Source organism: Marmota flaviventris, chromosome 6, assembly GCF_047511675.1.
Source record: "Marmota flaviventris isolate mMarFla1 chromosome 6, mMarFla1.hap1, whole genome shotgun sequence".
NCBI classification, from domain to species: Eukaryota; Metazoa; Chordata; class Mammalia; order Rodentia; family Sciuridae; genus Marmota; species Marmota flaviventris.
Window position 1 is genome coordinate 140,068,917 of NC_092503.1, and position 22,681 is coordinate 140,091,597.

Sequence of the window (22,681 nt, forward strand, 5' to 3'; positions counted from 1 at the left end):
AGAGATGGGCTGGATGAGGAGACAGGGTGAACTCCTTGGATTGAGTGAAAGACTTTTGTTAAAGACACATCCACAGTGACAGTAGGACTCAAATTAAGGGAGGCCTTTGAGAGACTTCTGAGATATCATTTAAAGGTCTTCGCCTGATATGAGGTGGTATGTGAAGTAAAACTTCACTTCCAGCCTGCTGCCTTGGGTGACTAGATGGGTGATGATCCATTCACCAAGCTGGAGAAATAAAATGAAGGGCAGTGGTTCATGTGGTGACAGGGGATTGGGTAGCCTTGACTTAAGATGGTTTGATTTCTAGGATGAGCAACGTTGTGAATAATAGTGGGCGACCTGGCCTTTGGAGAGACGAATGGATATTATGACACAAATGAGGTGGTATAATATAGTGTATTCATCTTATTTTAAGCTTCTTGTAACTCCTGATCTCTCTCCTGTTTGAAACTTTACTTTTTTATTTGCAATATTTTCAGACCAAGAAAAGTAGAACCTGTGGCTACAGTGTAGTTTTAGCTTTACCGTAATGGAAAATTATTCCTTGGTCATGAATTCAGACAGCACACAATAGCGATGGCATGTCTCTCCTCCACAGTGCCCAGAACCTCATCTAGGGAGATTTACACAATCGGGGTGGTTCCCAACTGGGGCTGGAATCCTCCTAAGTCTTCTCTTACGTGTCTGCTAATGGTGCTGGGGGAACTTGAAGGCTAGGTTCCCCCTTGTGAGCTCCTACACAAGTCCTCTTCATCTTGCTGAGCTTTCTCAGAGACTAGTGGTGGGGTTCCAAGAGAATCTTTGGAGGGAAAAATCCTGACTGAGAGGAAATGTCACAGCACGATCATTTAAAAAAAAAAGCAGGAGGTAGTTGCATGACTTTTTTCGTGTAATCTCAGAAGTCACATCACATTTCTTCTCCCTTATCTCTTGATTGAAGTATCTCAGCCCACTAGGATTGAAGATGAGGGGTATTGGGGAATTTGCTTGAGTTTTTTGAAACCCCCACAAATAGCAGCATTAATTTTCCAGGCTTAGAATGCATTGGCTCTTCTGTAGAGAGAAACACCCAAACAGGCTATAAGTGGAACATCAGATCCATTTTTATTAATCATAGTCTTTCCTGGAAGCCTGACACCAATGAAAGGGATTATTTGTTGTTTTAAAACCTGTTAGGAAAAGAATAAACAGAAAAGAAAGCACCACATTTTATCTAGTCATTAAGATTTCTATTACAGGTTTAGAATCCCTAATCAGAAATCCAGAACATTCCAAAATTCAAAATACTTTTTGTTCCAGAGCATTTCTGATAAAAGAAAAATCAACATATACCTGAAAAATTTCTCATTACTTTTTATATACAAAGCCACATATTGTAAAGCCTTCCACCTTTTGTCTTCATGTGCCCTGTTCTCTCCCACCCATCCCCAAATAAAAAACAGTATTTGAAATCCTTCAGAAGGTGTTACAATAACGTTCCATTATTCATTTAACCAATTTCCTATGAATAAACATTTGGGTTGTGTGCACTCTTTTGCTATTATAAACACTATTTCAATAAACCACATTGTAAATTCACAAATTTTCATGAATAGTATCTGTTCTAGAAGTTCAAGTAATATGTGACAGTATATATTTTGAATATTGATAACTAGTGCTATGTTATATTCCTTGGGTCAAAAAATTAAAACCCACATGCATCCTACCAGCAGTGTATAAGAGTGCTTTGCTACCAAGTGTATGATCATTTTTTAAAATTTTTTGCCCCCCTGGTAAGTAAAAACTGGTAACTTGATTCAATTGTATCTTGCATTTTTCTTAACTGAAGTATTCATTTGTTTAAGAACCATTTTTTTCTTTCCTTGTCTGTGAATATCTTCATATTCTTTTCCCATTTTTAAATTTATTGTTCTTTATTTTAACCTACTTTTAACAGATCTCCACTACTTTTATTTTTGCTTTGAGGAATGGGGAAAGAAGTGAGGGGTGGTGCATGAAAAGAGCAGATAACAAATTACTGGATATGAAATAAAACCAAATCCCCTAGATCTGCTGCTCATTCAGCTATAGATAGTGGTCTCTAGATGGTTGGTTTTGTCTAACATTTGAAGATGAAGTGTAAATGATTTAATAAAGCACGCTTCAATTGCAAAGTAACATTAATACTCCCACCTCTTTTTGTTGTTGTTGTTTATTTTTTACTTGAAAAGACTTTAACTAGTACAGAAAATGTTTTAGAAATTGTTGGTCGAAGGATACAAAATTTCAGTTAGGTAAAAGGAATAAACTCGAGATCTATTGTACAACATGGTAATTCTAGCTAATAACTATGTATTGTCTACTTGAAAATTGCCAAGACTAGATTTTAAATGTTTTCATCACAAGAAAGTTTATGAAGCAATCAATGATTGTTAATTGATTCATTTTAGTAATGCCACAATATATATCTATATCAAAACATCATGTTCTGCATCACAAATATCTCATAAAGATATTTGTGAATTTTAAAAATAAGCAGTTGTTTTTGAATTACTACTCATAGTGACCCATGAGCATCACATTCTTTAATTTTCATATTATGACTCTCATTTTTACCTGTATTAAGTAGTAATCATAGTAAATATTTATTTTATCATAGAAGTGTTCATATTCTCTTATACTCTGATTTAATAACATCTATGTAGTTATTTTATGTATTTTAATATAATAATATTTTAATGTACTGTAATATTTAAGCAGTTTTCTAATTTTGGACACTTAGATTGTTTTCTTGTTTTTCTTCTTATAAGTAATACTGCCCCAAATATCTTTATTTATCTTTCTGCTTTTGTTAATTCCTAGGGATAAATCTCCCCCTAAAATCTTAGAATAAAATATGTGAGCATTTTTGTGTCTGTTGCTACATTGTTTTCCAAATGGTTATAAAGAATAGAGTGCATAACCAGAAACAAGTGAGAATACTGGAACCAAATCCCTCACCAGGTTCAGGAATATCATTTCTCAAAAAAATTCTTCCAGTGGTATAAAATGTGGGTGTTGTGTTAATTTTCGTGTCTTCAGTTGGTCATCAGCCTCTCTAAGGTTTTTAGGCATCACTATGAATTCCTCTATTTTTCCCTCCCCCATCAGCTTCTTTCTAGGCAGGGGTCACTTGGTCAGGAACTCTGGCTGCAGCATTCTTCTGGTTAAACAGCCCTTTCCCTGACCCCCTTCTGGAATGATCCTTTGTCCTGGGAACACAGGTAGCCAGCCACTCAGTTTTCTTCATATTCACTCTCCCTCTGACTGAGCCCTACTCTCTCTGTATCATTTTCTTGTGGCATTTTGAATACTTTATATTCATTGAGCCTTGAAACAAATCCTTTGTTTAAAGGCTCACATTTCTTTCTGATTTCTCTTATCCTTGTCATTTGTGAATGATGGTGGTGGCAGCAATAACCAGAGCACATCAGCTTCTCTCTGTCCCCTCCTCAGAGTATCAGCTGCCCAGCCTTGCCCTCACTGTCTCTTCACCCCTCAGCCTTCCTGGGCTGCACCCTGGCCTTTTATGGTTGGAACTCTGCCATTTTCTGTCACCTTTCTCCACGCTTCTTATCTGATTTGTTTTTTCTTCACTCCCCTCCCTGCCCCAAGAACAAATTATCTCATAAATGGCTTAAAACAACACAAATATACTATTCGTTTCCTTGCTTCAGGACTCTGGATGTGGACTGGTGTGGTCCCCCAGTGTGTGGTCTCCCCAGATTGTAGTCAGAATGTTAGGGCTGTATTCTCAAGCTCTGGGTCTTCTCGCCTAGCAGACTGAGGAGGATGTGTTCTCCATGATTATGGGAGTGGGGTTCCCATGTGTCTCACTGGCTTTGGTGTGCCTCTCAGCTCCTTAGGGACTCCCCGAGGTCCTGGGCACATGTTTCCTCACAGCATGGCCTCTCATCTCCTCATAGCCAGCAGGGGAAATCTCTCTGCAATCTGCCAAGGTGGAGAGAGTCATACAAGTCACACAAGACAAACTAATGACTGGGGTGAGACCCTGTCCTTCTCATGGGTCAGTCACAATCAAAGGAAGAGGTTTCCATGGGGCTGTGCATGAGAGGTAGGAATCTCGGGGAGCCACTTCAGTCTGCCTCAGGAGCCTGCTTTATGTCTGTTTGTAATTTTTTCATTTCATGAGCTCATTTTCCAAGCTTTTTTTAGAAGTATGAACTGCTCCTGTCACCTTTCTTACACTCGACCGCCCTGTCTTTTGTCTTATACTCTGATTCATACATGTGAAATGCACTGTTAGAATTCACTGTACTGACAGAATCTGACCCACTTGCTACCATTTGGGGTAATTGTCACTAGATAGGCATTTCACCATGGCTTCCTTGCCCTCTGCACATGGTTGGAGGAGCTCTTACTACCAGGAAACATGGTGTTTTAATAAAGTTGAAGATTTTGATGGCCTGACACACACTTTCTGAATGTTCACAGTCTAGTGTGGCCTGTTTTGCACATATGGCCCTATGTGTAGCCAGTTCTCTTATGTAACTGACACCTAGAAGGCTACATGTTTAAATCAGTGCAGGTAAAGACTACAGAAAAAGCATAATTCAGAGGTGAGAATGCGGGTTTCAAAGAGCCTGAACTTTATTCAGAAATGAAAGAAAATACTATCGTCAGTGTGGCTCCATAGTGCTTTCATGAGGACAGTAAGGAACATGAAGAGGAAGGAAAAGTAAGATGGGGTGCCTTCCACCACGGCTCTGCAGGGCACTGCTGCCTATAGGCCTCAGGCAAGGTTCCTGGTAATTATGGGGAGGAGTGTGTACCTGCCCAATCTTCATACTTCCCTAAACAGCCCTTTTATTTTCTTTCCTAATTATAGCTGGTGCTCAAGATCGAATCGGCTGGGCTTTTGGCCTCGGGTTAGAAAGACTGGCCATGATCCTCTATGACATCCCTGATATCCGCCTCTTCTGGAGTGAAGACGAGCGCTTCCTGAAGCAGTTCTGCATCTCCGACATTAATCAGAAGGTGAAGTTCCAGGTGAGATGACTTGCAAGAATTAAGTCAATGATAATAAAAATGGTTGTCAAGGATTGAGAGGATCTGCTACTTGAAAACTGCTGAACTTTAAAATAATGTGAATTTAAAAATAGGTTAAATAGAGGTCCATAAATACTCATGAGGTTCATAAACCTTCCGAAATTATATGCAGAAAAAGAGAGATTTATCAATCTTATTAGTCTAAACAGAGAAAAACAATTTTGGGCTTTGTTCCTGACCATTTTGTCATTGTGAAGTACCCATCTTTATCAATGATGATATTTTTCTCTTAAAGTTTACGTTTCCTGAGACTAAAATAGACACACTGGCTTATGATTAGTGTTTAAAATGACATCTTTTTTTTTCATATAACTTTCATCCTTTGTCTTTATATTAAAATTATGTTTCTTATGAATAGCATAGAATTGGGTCCATTTTTTAAACCCAGATTTAAAGTTTCTATCTTCTAATTGAAATGTAAATAAGGAGGTCATTCCTCAAAAAAAGAAAAAAAACAACAAATAAATGAGCTCACACTTCATCTCAAAGCCCTAGAAAAGGAAGAGCAAAACAACAGCAAATGTAGCAGAAGGCAAGAAATAATTAAAATCAGAGCGGAAACCAACGAAATTGAAACAAAAGAAACTATTGAAAAAATTAACAAAACTAAAAGTTGGTTCTTCTAAAAAATAAATAAGATCGACAGACCCTTAGCCATGCTAATGAAGAGAAGAAGAGAGAGAACTCAAATTACTAACATACGGGATGAAAAAGGCAATATCACAACAGATGCTACAGAAATACAGAAGACAATTAGAAATTATTTTGAAAACCTATATTCCAATAAAATAGAAGATAGTGAAGACATCGATAAATTTCTTAAGTCATATGATTTGCCCAGACTGAGTCAGGAGGATACACACAATTTGAACAGACCAATATCAATGGATGAAATAGAAGAAGCAATCAAAAGACTACCAACCAAGAAAAGCCCAGGACCAGATGGGTATACAGCGGAGTTTTACAAAACCTTTAAAGAAGAATTAATACCAATACTTTTCAAGTTATTTCAGGAAACAGAAAAAGAGGGAGCTCTTCCAAATTCATTCTATGAGGCCAACATCACCCTGATTCCGAAACCAGACAAAGACACCTCAAAGAAAGAAAACTACAGACCAATATCCCTAATGAACCTAGATGCAAAAATCCTCAATAAAATTCTGGCGAATCGGATACAAAAACACATCAAAAAAATTGTGCACCATGATCAAGTAGGATTCATCCCTGGGATGCAAGGATGATTCAATATATGGAAATCAATAAATGTTATTCACCACATCAATAGACTTAAAGATAAGAACCATATGATCATCTCGATAGACGCTGAAAAAGCATTCGACAAAGTACAGCATCCCTTTATGTTCAAAACATTAGAAAAACTAGGGATAACAGGAACTTACCTCAACATTGTAAAAGCAATCTATGCTAAGCCTCAGGCTAGCATCATTCCGAATGGAGAAAAATTGAAGGCATTCCCTCTAAAATCTGGAACAAGACAGGGATGCCCTCTATCACCACATCTATTCAATACAGTTCTCGAAACACTGGCCAGAGCAATTAGACAGACGAAAGAAATTAAAGGCATAAAAATAGGAAAAGAAGAACTTAAATTATCACTATTTGCGGATGACATGATTCTATACCTAGAAGACACAAAAGGGTCTACAAAAAAACTACTAGAACTAATAAATGAATTCAGCAAAGTGGCAGGATATAAAATCAACACGCATAAATCAAAGGCATTTCTGTATATCAGCAACAAAACTTCTGAAAAGGAAATGAGGAAAAACACTCCATTCACAATACCCTCAAAAACAATAAAATACTTGGGAATCAACCTAACAAAAGAGGTGAAAGATTTATACAACGAAAACTACAAAACCCTAAAGAGAGAAATAGAAGAAGATCTTAGAAGTTGGAAAAATATACCCTGTTCTTGGATAGGCAGAACTAACATCATCAAAATGGCGATATTACCAAAAGTTCTCTATAGGTTTAATGCAATGCCAATCAAAATCCCAACGTCATTTCTTGTAGAAATAGATAAAGCAATCATGAAATTCATATGGAAAAATAAAAGACCCAGAATAGCAAAAGCGACTCTAAGCAGGAAGTGTGAATCAGGCGGCATAGCGATACCAGATTTCAAACTATACTACAGAGCATTAGTAACAAAAACAGCATGGTACTGGTACCAAAACAGGCGGGTGGACCAGTGGTACAGAATAGAGGACACAGAGACTAATCCACAAAGTTACAACTATCTTATATTTGATAAAGGGGCTAAAAGCATGCAATGGAGGAAGGATAGCATCTTCAACAAATGGTGCTGGGAAAACTGGAAATCCATATGCAACAAAATGAAACTGAATCCCCTTCTCTCGCCATGCACAAAAGTTAACTCAAAATGGATCAAGAGCTTGATATCAAATCAGAGACTCTGCGTCTGATAGAAGAAAAAGTTGGCTCCGATCTACATATTGTGGGGTCGGGCTCCAAATTCCTTAATAGGACACCCATAGCACAAGAGTTAATAACAAGAATCAACAAATGGGACTTACTTAAACTAAAAAGTTTTTTCTCAGCAAGAGAAACAATAAGAGAGGTAAATAGGGAGCCTACATCATGGGAACAAATTTTTACTCCTCACACTTCAGATAGAGCCCTAATATCCAGAATATACAAAGAACTCAAAAAATTAAGCAATAAGAAAACAAATAACCCAATCAACAAATGGGCCAAGGACCTGAACAGACACTTCTCAGAGGAGGACATACAATCAATCAACAAGTACATGAAAAAATGCTCACCATCTCTAGCAGTCAGAGAAATGCAAATCAAAACCACCCTAAGATACCATCTCACTCCAGTAAGACTGGCAGCCATTCTGAAGTCAAACAACAACAAGTGTTGGCGAGGATATGGGGAAAAGCGTACTCTTGTACATTGCTGGTGGGACTGCAAATTGGTGCGGCCAATTTGGAAAGCAGTATGGAGATTCCTGGGAAAGCTGGGAATGGAACCACCATTTGACCCAGCTATTGCCCTTCTCGGACTATTCCCTGAAGACCTTAAAAGAGCGTACTACAGGGATACTGCCACATCAATGTTCATAGCAGCACAATTCACAATAGCTAGACTGTGGAACCAACCCAGATGCCCTTCAATAGATGAATGGATAAAAAAAAATGTGGCATTTATATACCATGGAGTATTACTCTGCACTAAAAAATGACAAAATCATGGAATTTGCAGGGAAATGGATGGCGCTAGAGCAGATTATGCTAAGTGAAGCTAGCCAATCCCTAAAAAACAAATGCCAAATGTCTTCTTTGATATAATGAGAGCAACTAAGAACACAGCAGGGAGGAAGAGCAGGAGGAAAAGATTAACATTAAACAGAGACATGAGGTGGGAGGGAAAGGGAGAGAAAAGGGAAATTGCATGGAAATGGAAGGAGACCCTCATTGTTATACAAAATTACATGTAAGAGGTTGTGAGGGGAATGGGAAAAAAACAAGGAGAGAAATGAATTACAGTAGATGGGGTAGAGAGAGAAGATGGGAGGTGAGGGGAGGGGGGATAGTAGAGGATAGGAAAGGCAGCAGAATACAACAGACACTAGTATGGCATTATGTAAAAATGTGGATGTGTAACCAATGTGATTCTGCAATCTGTATTTGGGGTAAAAATGGGAGTTCATAACCCACTTGAATCTAATGTATGAAATATGATATGTCAAGAGCTTTGTAATGTTTTGAACAACCAATTAAAAAAAAGTGTGTTTCTTATTAGCAGCATAGAATTGGGTCCATTTTTTTAAACCCAAGTTTAAAGTCTCTTATCTTGTAATTATAATGTTAAATACACTTAGATTTACTCTAATTGTTTATATAATTGGGATTAATTCTATCATCTTTTTATTTCTCAATTTCCCCATTTATTCTTTATTTGTTTACTCCTATGTTTGGAAATTGAGCTTTATTTTTTTTGTTTTCGTCTTCTGTTTTATTTCCTCTGTTGCTATTTAGTTTTACCACTTCGAATGATTTTTAAGTGGTTACTCTAGATTATAGTATGCATAATTAATTTATCACACTTTACCTTAGATAAATATTACACAACCTGATGAAATATTTAATAACCTTCTTATAATGTAATTTTATTTACCTCTTTTTTATATTATTGTCATATTTTATTTCCCCACAACTCGTAATCCCATAATGCATTGTTATATTTGTTTCCAATAGTCATTTTTCTTTTGAAGAAATTAAAACTATATTGTTTCATATTTCCCTTGTTGTTTACTTTCTGTAGATCTTGGTTATTTTCTGTGATCATTTCCCTTAGCAGCTTTTGTTAGTCTGGAAAAATTAGAAATGATTTTGTTTCACCTTCATTTTTTTTAGGAGTATTTTTATGAGTATAGATGTCTACATTGTCAAATCCCCCCTCCCTTCAATTCTGTTGGGCATGTGATTTTCTTGCCTTTCTTTTTTGACTCTTGTTTTGAGCAGTTTGAACTGTGTCTGATTTTCTGTTATCCTGCTTGGGGGTTCATTGTGTTGGGTTTCTGTCTTCAACTATTTTGGAAACTTCTCATATATCTTCTCTTCTAACAATGCTACTCCCTGTAACAAGGGCCCTCTTTCCTCCAGTGTCCGTTAACAGAGACCTCATTTCCTTTCACAGCCATCACGAGCAGGGCTTTGACCTCTGTATTTCCCCGTCAGTTTTTTATGATGAGTTATATCTGTCTTTCTCAGACATGTAAGTTTTCTCTACCCTGCTTCTCACTTCCTCCTTACCTGGTCAGAGTCTTTACCATTCATTTCTACAACAGTATGTTCAGTACAAACTAACCTTTTTATATCATAGTGCTCAAAATGCTCTGTCCATGAACTGGTTCCAAGACCACTTTCATGTTTTTTAAGTATTTGTAACAAGTAGTACCTTACTTCCAGATACCAAAATATGTATTGGTTTCCTGTTGCTGCTGTGACAAATCACTACAAACTCAGTGGCTTAAAACAACATGGATTTATTATCTTAGTTGTAGAGGAAGAAAACCAAAGTCAGTCCAACTGGCCTAAAGGGAAGGCGTCAGCAGAGCTGGGGGAATCTCTGGGGGAGGCCTGCTTCCTGGCCTCCTCAGGCTCTAGAGGCTGTCCTCATCCTGGACCCATGGCCACACGTCACATTGCATTGTTACCCTTCCATTTCCCTCTTGGGATCTTATCACCTTTCTTTGTTTTTGTAATTTTTGCCTCTTTTTTGTAAGGAGTCTTGTGATTACATGAAGCCCAGCAAGATCATTCAGGATAATCTCTCCATCCCAAGATCCTTTCTAAATCACTTCTGTGGAGACCTTTTTTAATGTAAGGTAAAATGTTCACAGGTTCCAGGGATTCAGACATCTTGGGGGAGGCATTATTTAGCCTGTCCCTTTTTCCTTTTTATATTCAGAATCACATGGCCAGCTGCTCACCTTTAGACCCAACACAGTGGTTTTCTTGTTTGGGATAAGTAATAGAGTCAGTAGTAATATGTTAGCAATTTTTAACTGTTTCAGAGAGTGATTATCTATATATAGTTTCAGACTCATCCTGTCACTTAGTGCACTTGACCTTAGGCAGTACTCTTCACAGAGGATAGGAGAGGAAACCTGGGGGAAAGGCCTCTTAGCAACTCTGAGCTGTGGTTTCTCTGGCCAAGAAACTCTGGAAGCCCCTGTTGTGTAGGAGGCAGAAGTTTCTCTTTGTTCATCTCCCCTTGGGCCCTCCTAAATTATGCTTCAGACTCTCTTGGTCTCTGTGGTGTCTTCTTCTGAGGTCTCCAAGCTCATCCAGCTGTGAGTGCACTCTTTTGGGTGCTAGGAGCAGTTTCTCAGTGGAGTACCCTGAGGCCTTATTTCTGTGATTTTTTTTTTTTTTATGAATGCCTGAAAAACATTGTTTAGATCTAGTAAGTAGGATCCTCAAGTTGTAATGTGATTTTAATTTTTGCTTTTTATTTTACATATTTTGAGTTAAGGGCTTTACCTGTTCGGGCCCTCTCTGGCCCACCTGGATCAGTGCTTGAGATAAGTGGATGAACAGTTTGGTTGTTTTGTCCTACAAGTGTCATCTTGCTCCATACAAGAGATCATTGTCCACCACTTCAGTTCCCATACTGTGCTCATTGATGTGGGTGTGCCTTCATTCATGTACTCCAGCCAATTCCTCTAAAGCCACATTTGCAATTTCAATGCACTGAACTTAGTATTCAATTAGTGCAACTTTTGTTAATTGTCTAAATGTTCCTTAAACAGTCCAGAATTATAAATTTAATGTTTTGCCCCACACAGAGTAATGTTGTTGTTGAAAATTGCTCAACATTGTACATTTTACTTACATAGTTTACTTAAAATCATTAATTACCTGTCCATAGTGGCTTACAAATAATTCAGTAATATTGCCTATAATCTTTTCTCCCAGTCGGGAGCTTTTCCTGGCTTTCTTATCTGGCCACAGGCCATCTTATTCCTAACCTGGATGCTGTCTCAAACACTTATTACTGCAACTGCAGTGGTGGAGAACAAGTGAGTGAGTGCAAACTCTCACCCCACGTGTAATCACGCTTGGTCGTGAGCACTCATTTTGGCCTTCATGACCACTCTGTTACAAGATCTTCTCAGCCGTCCTCTGAGTTTAGCTGCTATTCTTCTTTCCATTTTACAGGTGAGAAACCTTGCAAGGTAGTCATCTCACTAGCAGCATTAGCACGGTATATTGTTCACTCAGAGCTTCAAGGAGGCATTTCCTGAAGTTTAACCTGACTTAACATTCATAGGTTAACCTGGCATGCCTGAAAATCCAGCTGCTCAGGAGCCTGAGGCAGGAGAATCAGAAGTTCAAAGTCAGCCTCAGCAATTTTGTGAGGCCCTAAGGAACTGATGGAGACCTTTCTCAAAAAAAAAAAAAAAAAAAAAGGTGGGAGGTTGGGGGAGATGGCTCAGTAATCAAGCACACCTGTGTTCAAACCCTGGTTTTTTTTTAAAAAAAAAAAAATCATAGGTAGGTTATTCAGAGCCAAAGGATTTATTTTCCAACAAATCCAGTAATTGGTGTAGAACTTAGAGAAAAATTAAGCATTGAGTTTAAATGGCCTACTTTATGAATTTATTAGCAGCTACATATATTAATGTCTCTCAAACTTTAATATGCTGATGGATCACCTATGGATTTTACAAAAATGCAGATTCTAAGTCAGTATATTTTGAGTGGAGCCAGAGATTCTACATTTAAGATTCCTTCCTTAACCTTTCCTCCTTTCTTTCCTTTTTGTGTTTGCCCAGATGAGGGAACTGTGTAAGTAAATTTAGTTTAAATGCACATTTAAAAAAATATGCTGAAGTCAGAGATTTGCTTGTGCCCTTTAGAATTAGAACTAGGGGTGATTTCACAAGAAATTGAAAGGGCAAAGAATTCAGTAGGCATCAATAGGACAGTGCCTATGAAAGGTTCTGGTATCAACTCAATCATCTCTGAGGTCAGCCTTGCCTAGATGTCCAGGGGAAACTGTCAAAGTTGACCAGTGCTCTTTCTATGGCAGCAAGCACTGTAAGAACTGGGAGCTTGTTAAGGCCAAGGCTAAATCTTTTCCTTTTACTTATTCCTTCTGGCAATTACAATTCAATAAGGCATTCATCTATACAGTAATTTATTGAGACTTTATGATATTTGCCACTTGTTGAATCCTATGTGTAATTCATTAAGCTAAATATTTTGCTTGTGCTAAAGCTTTTATGGACTGCAATCGATAGAGTAGATATAATAAGCCCATTTTGTGGATGATGAAACTGAGTCTGGGCGCCAACAAGTAATTCGACGAAACAATACTAGTAAGTGACAGGGCAATGATTTTTATGAAAGCTAACTCCGGAGAGCTCCCAATGTTGAACTAGTAAACTCTGTTATTGCCTATACCAAGTATGCTAGATGCTAGAGTCAGTAAAGTGAAATGGGCAGTTCCTGACTTCAAGTTGTTTGTAATCTAGAGGAGGAAACTTTATTAAGAGACACTTATAATATAAAAAAATGGTGGTGCTATATATAGGTGAATGTAGAATTTCACTGATACTGACCAATGAATGTGGAGGTCAAAAATTTCTTCCTCTTTATTTTAATCCTGTTTTGCTAGTTAATTCTCGAAATCCTTCTCTGTCCCTCCAGAATTGTATTAGAGCTTGAGCCTGTGATTACTTCCTAATCTCTCTGGCTTGGAATAGCTCCTGGATCTGGTTTTGCTGTCATTATCATAAATGGTGCTAGCTAGAGACTTAGTGCAGGATTTTACAGTGTTTCCTCATTATGTTCCCATAAAAATCCAACTGTGAGAATCCCATTAGTTTCATTGTATCACATTGAAATTAATAGATCTCAAACTTTTGAAATTATTTCCACGTGCACTTTTCCCACCTCACCAAGTTTTATATATACATGTACATTAAGTATTATCTTTTGCTGAAAAAAATATGTTTACCCCAGAAGAAACTAATAGGAAGGGACAGGAAAAGAAGTGAGAAGATGACCAACCATAGGACCTTTTATGTGTTCAGTGAGCATTATTTACTTCGTAAACGAGGAGAGACACAGTGATAGGAGAACAGATGGGTTTGTATCGGGAATCCTCATAGTATGGGTATGTAGGCATTTATAACAGAGCCTAGCACATCTTGATTAATGCCTATTAACTCTTACTCATATTTTCACCAGCACCAGTATTATACCACCATGACTGTTACAAAATAGGTACTGTTCTGCTGGTGGCGGCCACTGTCCTCATAATCCTTGGTCCTTCATGTTCTCAGGTTCTGTCTTCAGCTTGCTTTGTCACTGGAGTTGTATAATCCCAGCCTCATGACACTAAGACACTTCATTGGCCCAAAGTCCATTTTGTCCTATGGATTGAAGCTCTGTGTTTATTTTAGGTTGCAACTTCTGTCTTCAGAGGAACTTTTGGGTTAAGCTGTCAAGTTAAGACTCTTTTTTATTTTGGTGAAACTGGGAAATCTATCATATCTAGAGAATTGCTACCATAATTTCTTTTTTATTTATTAAGCACTTAAAAAAATAAGAACAAGTCCAGCTTTTTGTGTAGTCTGCTTATAGTGTGGATTGCAGTGATTTATTTTTTGTAACTCAACATATACACACATTCAATATCTTACTTGTATTTTCTTGGCTGTTAACCTAATAGACATGTACAAACACTTCCTGTTGATAGACAACATGTTGAACCTTAAATCTTCCCAACATCTATAAAATTTGACAAAGTATGGGCAATACATTTCAGGAATCATTTATATGACGAGAAATGTTGATGTTTCTATCCCTGTGATATTTCTGTGCTGTAAAGAATCATCTAAACTGGATGCTAATAATTGATGGGTCATAAAGTTAAAGGAATTTTAGAAAAACATCATCAGAATAGATACCAGGGGCAAATAAATACAAGTATTAAGAAACTGACCTAGAAAGAACATGTCAGTTAAGTGGTGACAGGTGGATAAACATTTATCTTCCCTATGGAATATGGAAAGGAATTGTTACAGAATAGTGGTGGGGATGTTTTCGGCTTCAACCAAGAGAAGACCCAGTTTAAAATGGCATAAATAAGCACACTAGCAGCAAACCCTCAGTGTTGCCAGGACTCTAGAACCTTGAGCTTTTTTCCCTCAGAATGGAAAGTTGGCAACAGGCTCATCAAGCATTACTTCATGCAGTAAGTTGTAGAGGCAGAAAGTGAACACTCTTCTTCCTTTATTTTTTATTTATGTGAGAAAAAGTTTTCTAAAAGTCTTCAGCAGGCTTTCCTCACATCTCATCTTCAAGGTAGTTGGACTAATCTGTGAAGTTAGCCTGTTATTTTCTGCTGTTTAGACTGAGCTCTTGTCAATAAGGCTCATGCTTTTGCATTATTTTGTAACCAGTAATGACAGTTGCATCCAAGTAGGCCCTGCGAAAGACGATGGTTCTTATTATTGCAGCCATTTTTTTGGAATAGATTGTCACTTATGAAGTGGAGTGATAGAGGCGAGTAGAAAAACTCTTCCAGCCTAAAATCATTCCCTTCTGCAGACAATAGCTTAAAATCTCCCTTTAGTTTAATGCTTTGATCCCTAGTCAAACAGAAAATGTTCCTTTTGCCTAGAACGGGCTATGGCTACTCTCAGAGGCCAGCTGAGCAACAGTAATGGGCAGTATGTGGCTTGGAGCACTTTTTCCTGTTTAAAATACAATGTAGAAGTCAGGGTCATCATGGAGCATTCAACTAAGTTAACTATATTGGCCAAAAGGGAAAAGGGCTGAAATATTAACTTCAAGGTCACTCAACCTAGGAATGAGATCCTCAGAGTTATCAAAGAACTGACAAATGTTGATCCGAGTCAATTAAGTGGGAAATTCAATGTTCATATTAATGTTCTGGGACCAAATTAAATCAAAGTAATTTACCTTACTAAGAAAAATTAACCCAGGAAGGTAAGTGGGATCATTAAGCATCTTTATCTGGGCAAAAGAACAGACAAGTCTTTTCATTGTTTCAATTAGAGGGGTAGCCTGCCCCTTTAACTCAGAAGATGAGAGGAGCTTTGGGGTTCATCTGCAGTGGGAATTATTTCATGATTACCCTGTGGTACAGCTTTTCAAGCTAAACATTTATGTTGGCTTTTTTTTTATGTGTAATCTCGTGATCTTGGAAATGAAGAATGTGGTTTTAAAAGAGCAGTAATTTATATAGTGGATAGCTTAATTATTCTTTCTATCACTTACCTAAGTAATGCATCAAATATTTTCTTTCAATGTGAGGGAGAATTTATTTTCTAAAGAACCTCCCTGTGAGATGCATAAATTATCATTGTAAGATATAATTCACTACTAAGCACAGTGAACTATAAATAGGTGACCCTTTTAAGAGATCATTTGGCAGAGTTTGAACTCTAGGTTAACTACTATTTGAGAAGTAATTATATATTTCTTTTTATTCATGTTTACATATCCTAAAATATGTTTAAATAGTAAATAAAAATATGTTTTACGTATCTTAAAATATGTAAAATAATTACATATCCTAAATGTGTTTCTGGATTAGATTTGCTAACAATGGTGCACACCTGTGAGCCCATTCCCCTATTCTCCACCTTTATCAATTCCTGGATTTGTGCCACCAATACTTTTTTTTTTTTAAATGAGTAAAAACAATTCAGTTGAAACACATCTGCCTCCCTGGTGACATTCCCCTTCCCTGATATCTTCCCCAGAGGTCACCATATACTTCAGTTGGATGTGCGCCATTCTCTATTATTGCTGCATTTGTATGTGTGCAAAAACAATTTGTAGGATTGTTTCAAAATTTATATCACATGGCCAAAGTAATTAAAAAACAGAAATTCGGAGAGGTTTTTCGAGAAATGTAGAGCACCAATAATAGCCAAATAACCAATTTACTTAATCTGATTTAAAAATCTACAATAATTGTGAGAAGGTGGAACTCAGGCAAGGATGAACGCATAGGCCTGAGAAGTTCAGTGAAGAGCTGAAAAACAGACCTGTACTCAATGTGCTAGATTGTTGACAACACTAGCCCTGCAGAAAATGACAAGAGGGAAAGTCTCTGCACACATGGAGCAGGGATAATTGGGTATCTATAAGGTAAAACTGAAACTTGACCCCATATTTCTAATTATTCAGAAATGAATTCCAGGGGGTTTGTAGATGTAAATGCAAAAGGGAATTTATTAGCTTGCTGCCTTTGAAAAACTCATTTCACCATGAGTGATTCTTTGATTCTTATTGGAGTAAATTGAATTGAGGAGATTGAACTAAATGAACTATGGTAATGTAAAATTAAAACCTAATTAAATGTCTGATCTTGAAAGTTTTGAAATGAGTATTTATTTAAAGTGGTTGCTATAAGTTTTTTGTAAAGCATTTTATCAAATTAGGGGTGCTTCCTTCTATTTCTAGTTTGCTAAGAGTTTTTTTTTTTATCATTAATGGATATTAAAATTTATCAAACCTTTTCATGTATTTTGAGGTGATCTTGTGAATTTTTTTGCTTTATTCTGTTACTGCAGTGACATTTAGTGATTGTGTTTTGAATGTTAAATCAATCTTCTATTCCTGAAGTATATATAACTTGGTTATAATATATTATCTTTTTATATAGTTGTGGATTCAATATACTAATATTTGCTTAAGATTTCTAAATTTGTGTTTAGGGATGAGATAGGACTGTAATTTTCTGTTATATTCTTCTCAGGTTTTAGTGTTAAGATTATGCTATCCTCATAAAACTAGATTGGAACTATTTCCTTTTTGTAATCTCTGGAAGAATATTTCAAAGACTGATGTTATTTCTCTCAAGTGTCTGATCAAATTATCAGTCAAATCATCTGGGACTTGGGGAAGTTTGAAATCATAAGTTAAATTTCTTAATAGGTTTTGCCCCATTCAGAATTTTCATTGTATGGCAGTTTTGACAATTTTTTTTTTCCTAGGAATCTATTTTATCTAAATTTTCAGATGTATTGGCATAAAGTTTTTTTAAACAATCTTTTATTATCCTGCCCTTGAAAATGTCATTTATTTATTTAGTGCTAGGGATTGAACACAGGGATGCTTTACCACTGAGCTACATCCCTAGTTCTTTTTATTTTTTTATTTTGAGACAGGGTCTTGCTAAGTTGCTGGCTGGGCCTGAATTTGTGACCCTCCTGCCTCAGCCTCTGAAGTCACTGGGATTACAGGTATGTGCCACCATACCTGGACATAATTTATTTTTAATTAGTTAACAGTAAACTTTATAACTCTTATCAAATTTTGAATTATCAAACCTTCTCTTACAGTTTACATTTCTTCATAATAAAGTATACCATTTGAACATTTTTTCTCTTGAGGGATTATAAGTGGTAAACCCTTTTTGTTCTTTGTATATTTGAAAATATCTTTGTTTTGCCCTCATTCTTCTTCCTTTTTTTAATTTAATTTTATTTTATGTTTTTTTTGTGTTGTTGTTGGTGGTGGTGCTTGAGATTTGTCTTAGGATCTTATTTATGCTGAGCACTGAGCTACACTCCAAGCCCTGTTACTCTTGTTGAATGATAATTTCGCATGGTATAAAATTCTTGACACAGTCATTTTTTCTTAGCTTTGAAGAAACAACTTCAGGCCTTTGTTCTAGAAAAGTCTGATCTTCATCAGTTGTTGTTTCTTTGTAGATAACAATGCCTTTTGCCTTAGGTAAAGTTTAAAGCTTTCTCTTTACATTTGATGTCCTCCAATTTTAATTTGATGCATCTTGATATAGATTCATCTTTATCCTGCTGAGTATTTGAAAAATACTTTTGTTCCAGAGATTTGTATATTTGCTAAATTATAGAGAAATCTGAGTTATTAGTGCTCCTTGATTAGTGCTTTTCCTCTATTCCCACCATTATCTTTTTCTGTTTCTCCTATAGTTGTATACTGGAGTTTTTTAAGTAAAATGAGTTCATACTCTGATTATGGACTTAATTGGTTTGTTTTTTCATATTATGATTTTTTTGTGTTTAAAATCTGTGTTTTCAAGATCATTTGAGCTCATGTTCATTACCCCTCTCCCATTTCTGCTCATTCAGTCGGTCATCTTTTCTACCAGTTTGTATGGCCTCTGCTTGCCCTTCATGTGCCCCATTGAGAACTGGTCGTTTAGGGACATGCTAGAGAGCCTGCCTCTTCATTATATGGTTACCAAGTCAATACGGGTTTGGCTCAGTACTTGACCAAGAGTATAGCGTGTTTCTTTTTCCGTAGTCCCACAGCATCCTACAAAGAAGAAGGTGATTCAGAGCATGAACTCACAGGTGCATCATCACAGGAAGTTGGAATGAGACCCTGAGGAAGAAGTTTCCTTAACATTTATGCTTTAGTCAGCTTTTTCATTGCTGTGAACAAAATACCCAACAAGAACAACTTAGAGGAGGGAATATTTGTTTAGGGCTCAAGGTATCAGTTGTCTCAGTCCATAGATGACCAACTCTGTTGCTCTGGGGGCCCAGGCTCATTTCTATTTTAGTCAGTCTTTGATCACTGTGACCAAAATACGCAACAAGAACAACTGAAAGGAGGAAAAGTTTATTTTGGCCCATGGTGAGCTGAGTCCATTGTTCTGGGCCCAATGTAAGGCAGGACATCATGGCAGAAGGGTCCAGGGGAAGAAAGCCAACCCATGGTGGGGTCGGAAAGCAGAGGGAAGAAAGAGGGAGATGAACCTTTCCAGAGCACACCCCCAGTGACCTGTCTCCTCTAGCTATACCCCTCCTGCCTACCATTACCACAGTCAGTCCATTCCAGTTTGAATTAGGTTAGGCTACGACTCTCACAGTCCAATGAGTTCACCTTGAATAATACCTCATTAACACAGGCTCTTTTCATCCTGTAGAACTGGAACTTGTACCCATTATATCCCCAGCCCCTGTAAACCACCCTTCTACTTTCTATGAATTCGACTCCTCTTGATGCCTCATATAGTAAACTCAGACAGTGTTTGACTCGGTGCAACTGATTTGACTTAGCATAATGTCCTCAAAATTCGTCTGTGTTGCAGTGGTGTCAGAATTTCTTTCCTATTTAAGGCTGAATAATTTTCCATTGTTTACCACATTTTGTTATTGACTTATCTGTCACTGATACTCTGGAATGCTGCTATGAACATGGATATGCAAATATCACCTTTTTATTTTTTTTAACACAAAAATTATACATAGTTATGGGTACTATGTGATGATTATACCTATATGCATGTGTAATGTTCAAATCGGGTAAGTATCTCTCCAAACATTTATTTTATTGTGGTGAAATGCAGATATCTCTTTGAATCTATGATTTTCATTCTTTTGGTATACTTAGAAGTAAAGCCTGTGATAATTCTATTTTTATACCATTTTACATTCTTGCCAAGAGCAAAGGATTTTACTTTCCCCCACATCCTCTTAAAAACTTATTTTCTGTTTCTTTTTTATAATAGCTATCCTAGTAGGTGTGAAATAAGATCTCCTTGTGGTTTAGATTTGTATTTCTCTAATGATTAGTGATGTTGGAAATGTTTTCATGTCCTTGTTAGCCATTTGTCTATCTTCGTTGGAGAAATGTCTATTCAAGGCCTTTGCCCATTGTTTTAATAGAGTTGTTTGTTTTTCATTGTTTTTATATATTTATTAAAGAAGTCATTTGCAGATTTTGCCATTTATTGCTAGAAATAAATTACTGGCAATACTGAAAACGTGGTCATCTGATTAGAAACTCTTTAAGTAGCACATTTAGAACATTACTGGCTAAAAGGTGATTGCTGTTATTTGTATGTGATTTTTGGGGTCCATTTTTTATTATCCATTTTCTAAATAAATATCTGTTTATTCTGTACAGCCTAGTATCATCACCCCACATCCTATATGCTAAGATTCCTGAGGTTCTGATGGAGTAGGAAAGAGTTGATTTTTAGCAGTTTTTTTTAAAAATTATGTATATGTTTGTGCTGGAGATGTACACCAGTAGTGGAGTACTTGCCTAGCATGCACAAAGCTATGGGTTCAATCCCCAGTACCACCATAAAATAAAAAAAAATAGGCATATGTTTAATCACACATGTGACACTCTAACCAGATTCATCCTACACACCATGTTTGAGTGTGTGTGTGGTAGGAGAAAAGTAATCTGGGATTTAGAAGCATTAATTTGTGGAACTCTTTAGCTAGCTACTACCTATTTTGTCCTGGTTCACTCACCTAAACACTCTTTCCACTGATAAAGTAAGTTCAGTCAGATACTCTGATTCATTCTCTCTCTCTCTCTCTCTCTCTCTCTCTCTCTCTCTCTCTCTCTCTCTCTCATCCCGGGAACTGAACCCAGGAGCACTCTACCACTTAGTTATATCTCCAGCCCTTTTTTTGTTTTGAGATAGAATCTCACTAAGTTGCACAGGCTGGTCTTGAAATATCATTTTTCCTTCCTCAGCCTCCCAAATCACTGGGATTATGGCCATGCACCACCATGCCTGGCTTTGGTCATATACTTTCAAAGGCCACTTTATATTCTATGATACTATATAAATGAGTAGGAGTTCCTTGTCTCCTCTACTGTCCAAGTCAGATTTTACTGTTCCTCATGACATTCATTTTGACTTAATCTTGCCAGTTTAAATTGTGTGTGTGTGTGTGTGTGTGTGTGTGTGTGTCTATGTGTGTTAGGGGGGAAAAATTCTATGGCTGTTCTTGGGACCTTATCCTTCAAGAAAAGTCCTGCCAGATGGTAGAAATACCTCAAAACAGATTTTAGATTTAAGATCCAGAAGAGCAAAAAGGCAATGATAAATGTGGTATCTGGGAAGGAGGAAGAAATCTTTAACTTTTAAAAGCACTTTCTCCAGGGCTGCTATTTATTAAGGAGCCTCAAGAGCAGCACCTCCTCAGTGTGGCCCTCCCTCCTTGCAGGTCCCTCTGCAGATGTAGTAAATGGATCATGTTTTCACCCTGGGTATTTTGCAGTACTGCCATCCTGCAGTGGTGTGGCCGTGTGTTCATAAAGACAGTATCTGTTGAAGCATCTCTTGGCCTCTCGTGTTTCTGCTTTCCATCTTACTGCCTCTATCCTTCCATATTACCGTCTCTGCCCCTCTTTGTGTCTTTTTCTATGTGACATTTTCTCTCACTGTCTCTGTCACTCATTTAATATGTGGTTCTGATTCAAGTTACATTGTCAGCAGAGCAAGGAAGAAATCCTCCCATGCTGCATGGAAATTACAAAGGAGTTATTTCCCTGCTGTTCATTGGAACCACAGTTGAAATGTGTGAAATTTGGTAGGATTTATCTCAAACACAAGAACATTATCAGTTATTCATTTGGAAAACATTCATGAGCATCTCCTCTTTTTCCAGACATCTCTGCCCTTGGATGGCTCATGCACATGGTGGATAGAGGGTCAGTGAGATGTGTAAGAGGTTTGATGAAGAAGGCAGCCTTCCTCGGGAGTCTGCACTGATTGGGGGAGAGTCAGACGGATGAAAGGGAAGCATGACAAAAGCCAGGTGGCATGATAATCCATGGTCTCTGGTTCATTTGAGGGTGTTTATAGGACATGAGCTGCAATAGGCTGGGAAATAGGGCAAGGGTGACTTGGGACTTGCAGCTTAGGTTTTGAATTTACTCTGGAAGGCAATTTGTAATACATCTGATTTCAGAATCAGATTTCCATGTTATAACCCAGTGCTGATAATATGGAGGATGGATTGGAGCCTTGAGGCTAGAGGTTCATTTGGGGCCTAGCACAGAAGAAAAGATGTGAGACTGAATAGGGTAGTAATGGAGATCAGAAGATAAGATTGGGGCTCAAGAGCTTGTAGGAGACAGTACTGAAAGGCCTTGGAGTCCTTTGAGAGACAGAAGTACAGTGACCATCTCGTTTATCTTCTAAATGGAAATCTGCCTTTCAGAGTTGAAGGGCACTGTTAATTACTACTGCATTTATAGGTGCAAACTGGGTCTGGCCTGGACATACTGGGTATGCCCTTACT

At 37.4% G+C, this 22,681-nt stretch overlaps 1 protein-coding gene across 10 annotated transcripts in view; it reads left to right on the top strand.

The window, feature by feature from the left end:
• The window catches only part of Fars2 (phenylalanyl-tRNA synthetase 2, mitochondrial), a 513,853-nt gene that overhangs the window by 287,060 nt on the left and 204,112 nt on the right, over positions 1–22,681 (top strand). For 9 of the 10 annotated variants that reach the window (XM_071613658.1, XM_071613660.1, XM_071613657.1 and 6 more), the window contains 2 exons: positions 4,871–5,031; positions 17,807–17,881. In XM_071613658.1, coding sequence (XP_071469759.1) covers positions 4,871–5,031; positions 17,807–17,881 — 236 coding nt within the window. The remainder of the gene's footprint in view (positions 1–4,870; positions 5,032–17,806; positions 17,882–22,681) is intronic. The other variant, XM_027948149.2, reaches the window with a different exon arrangement.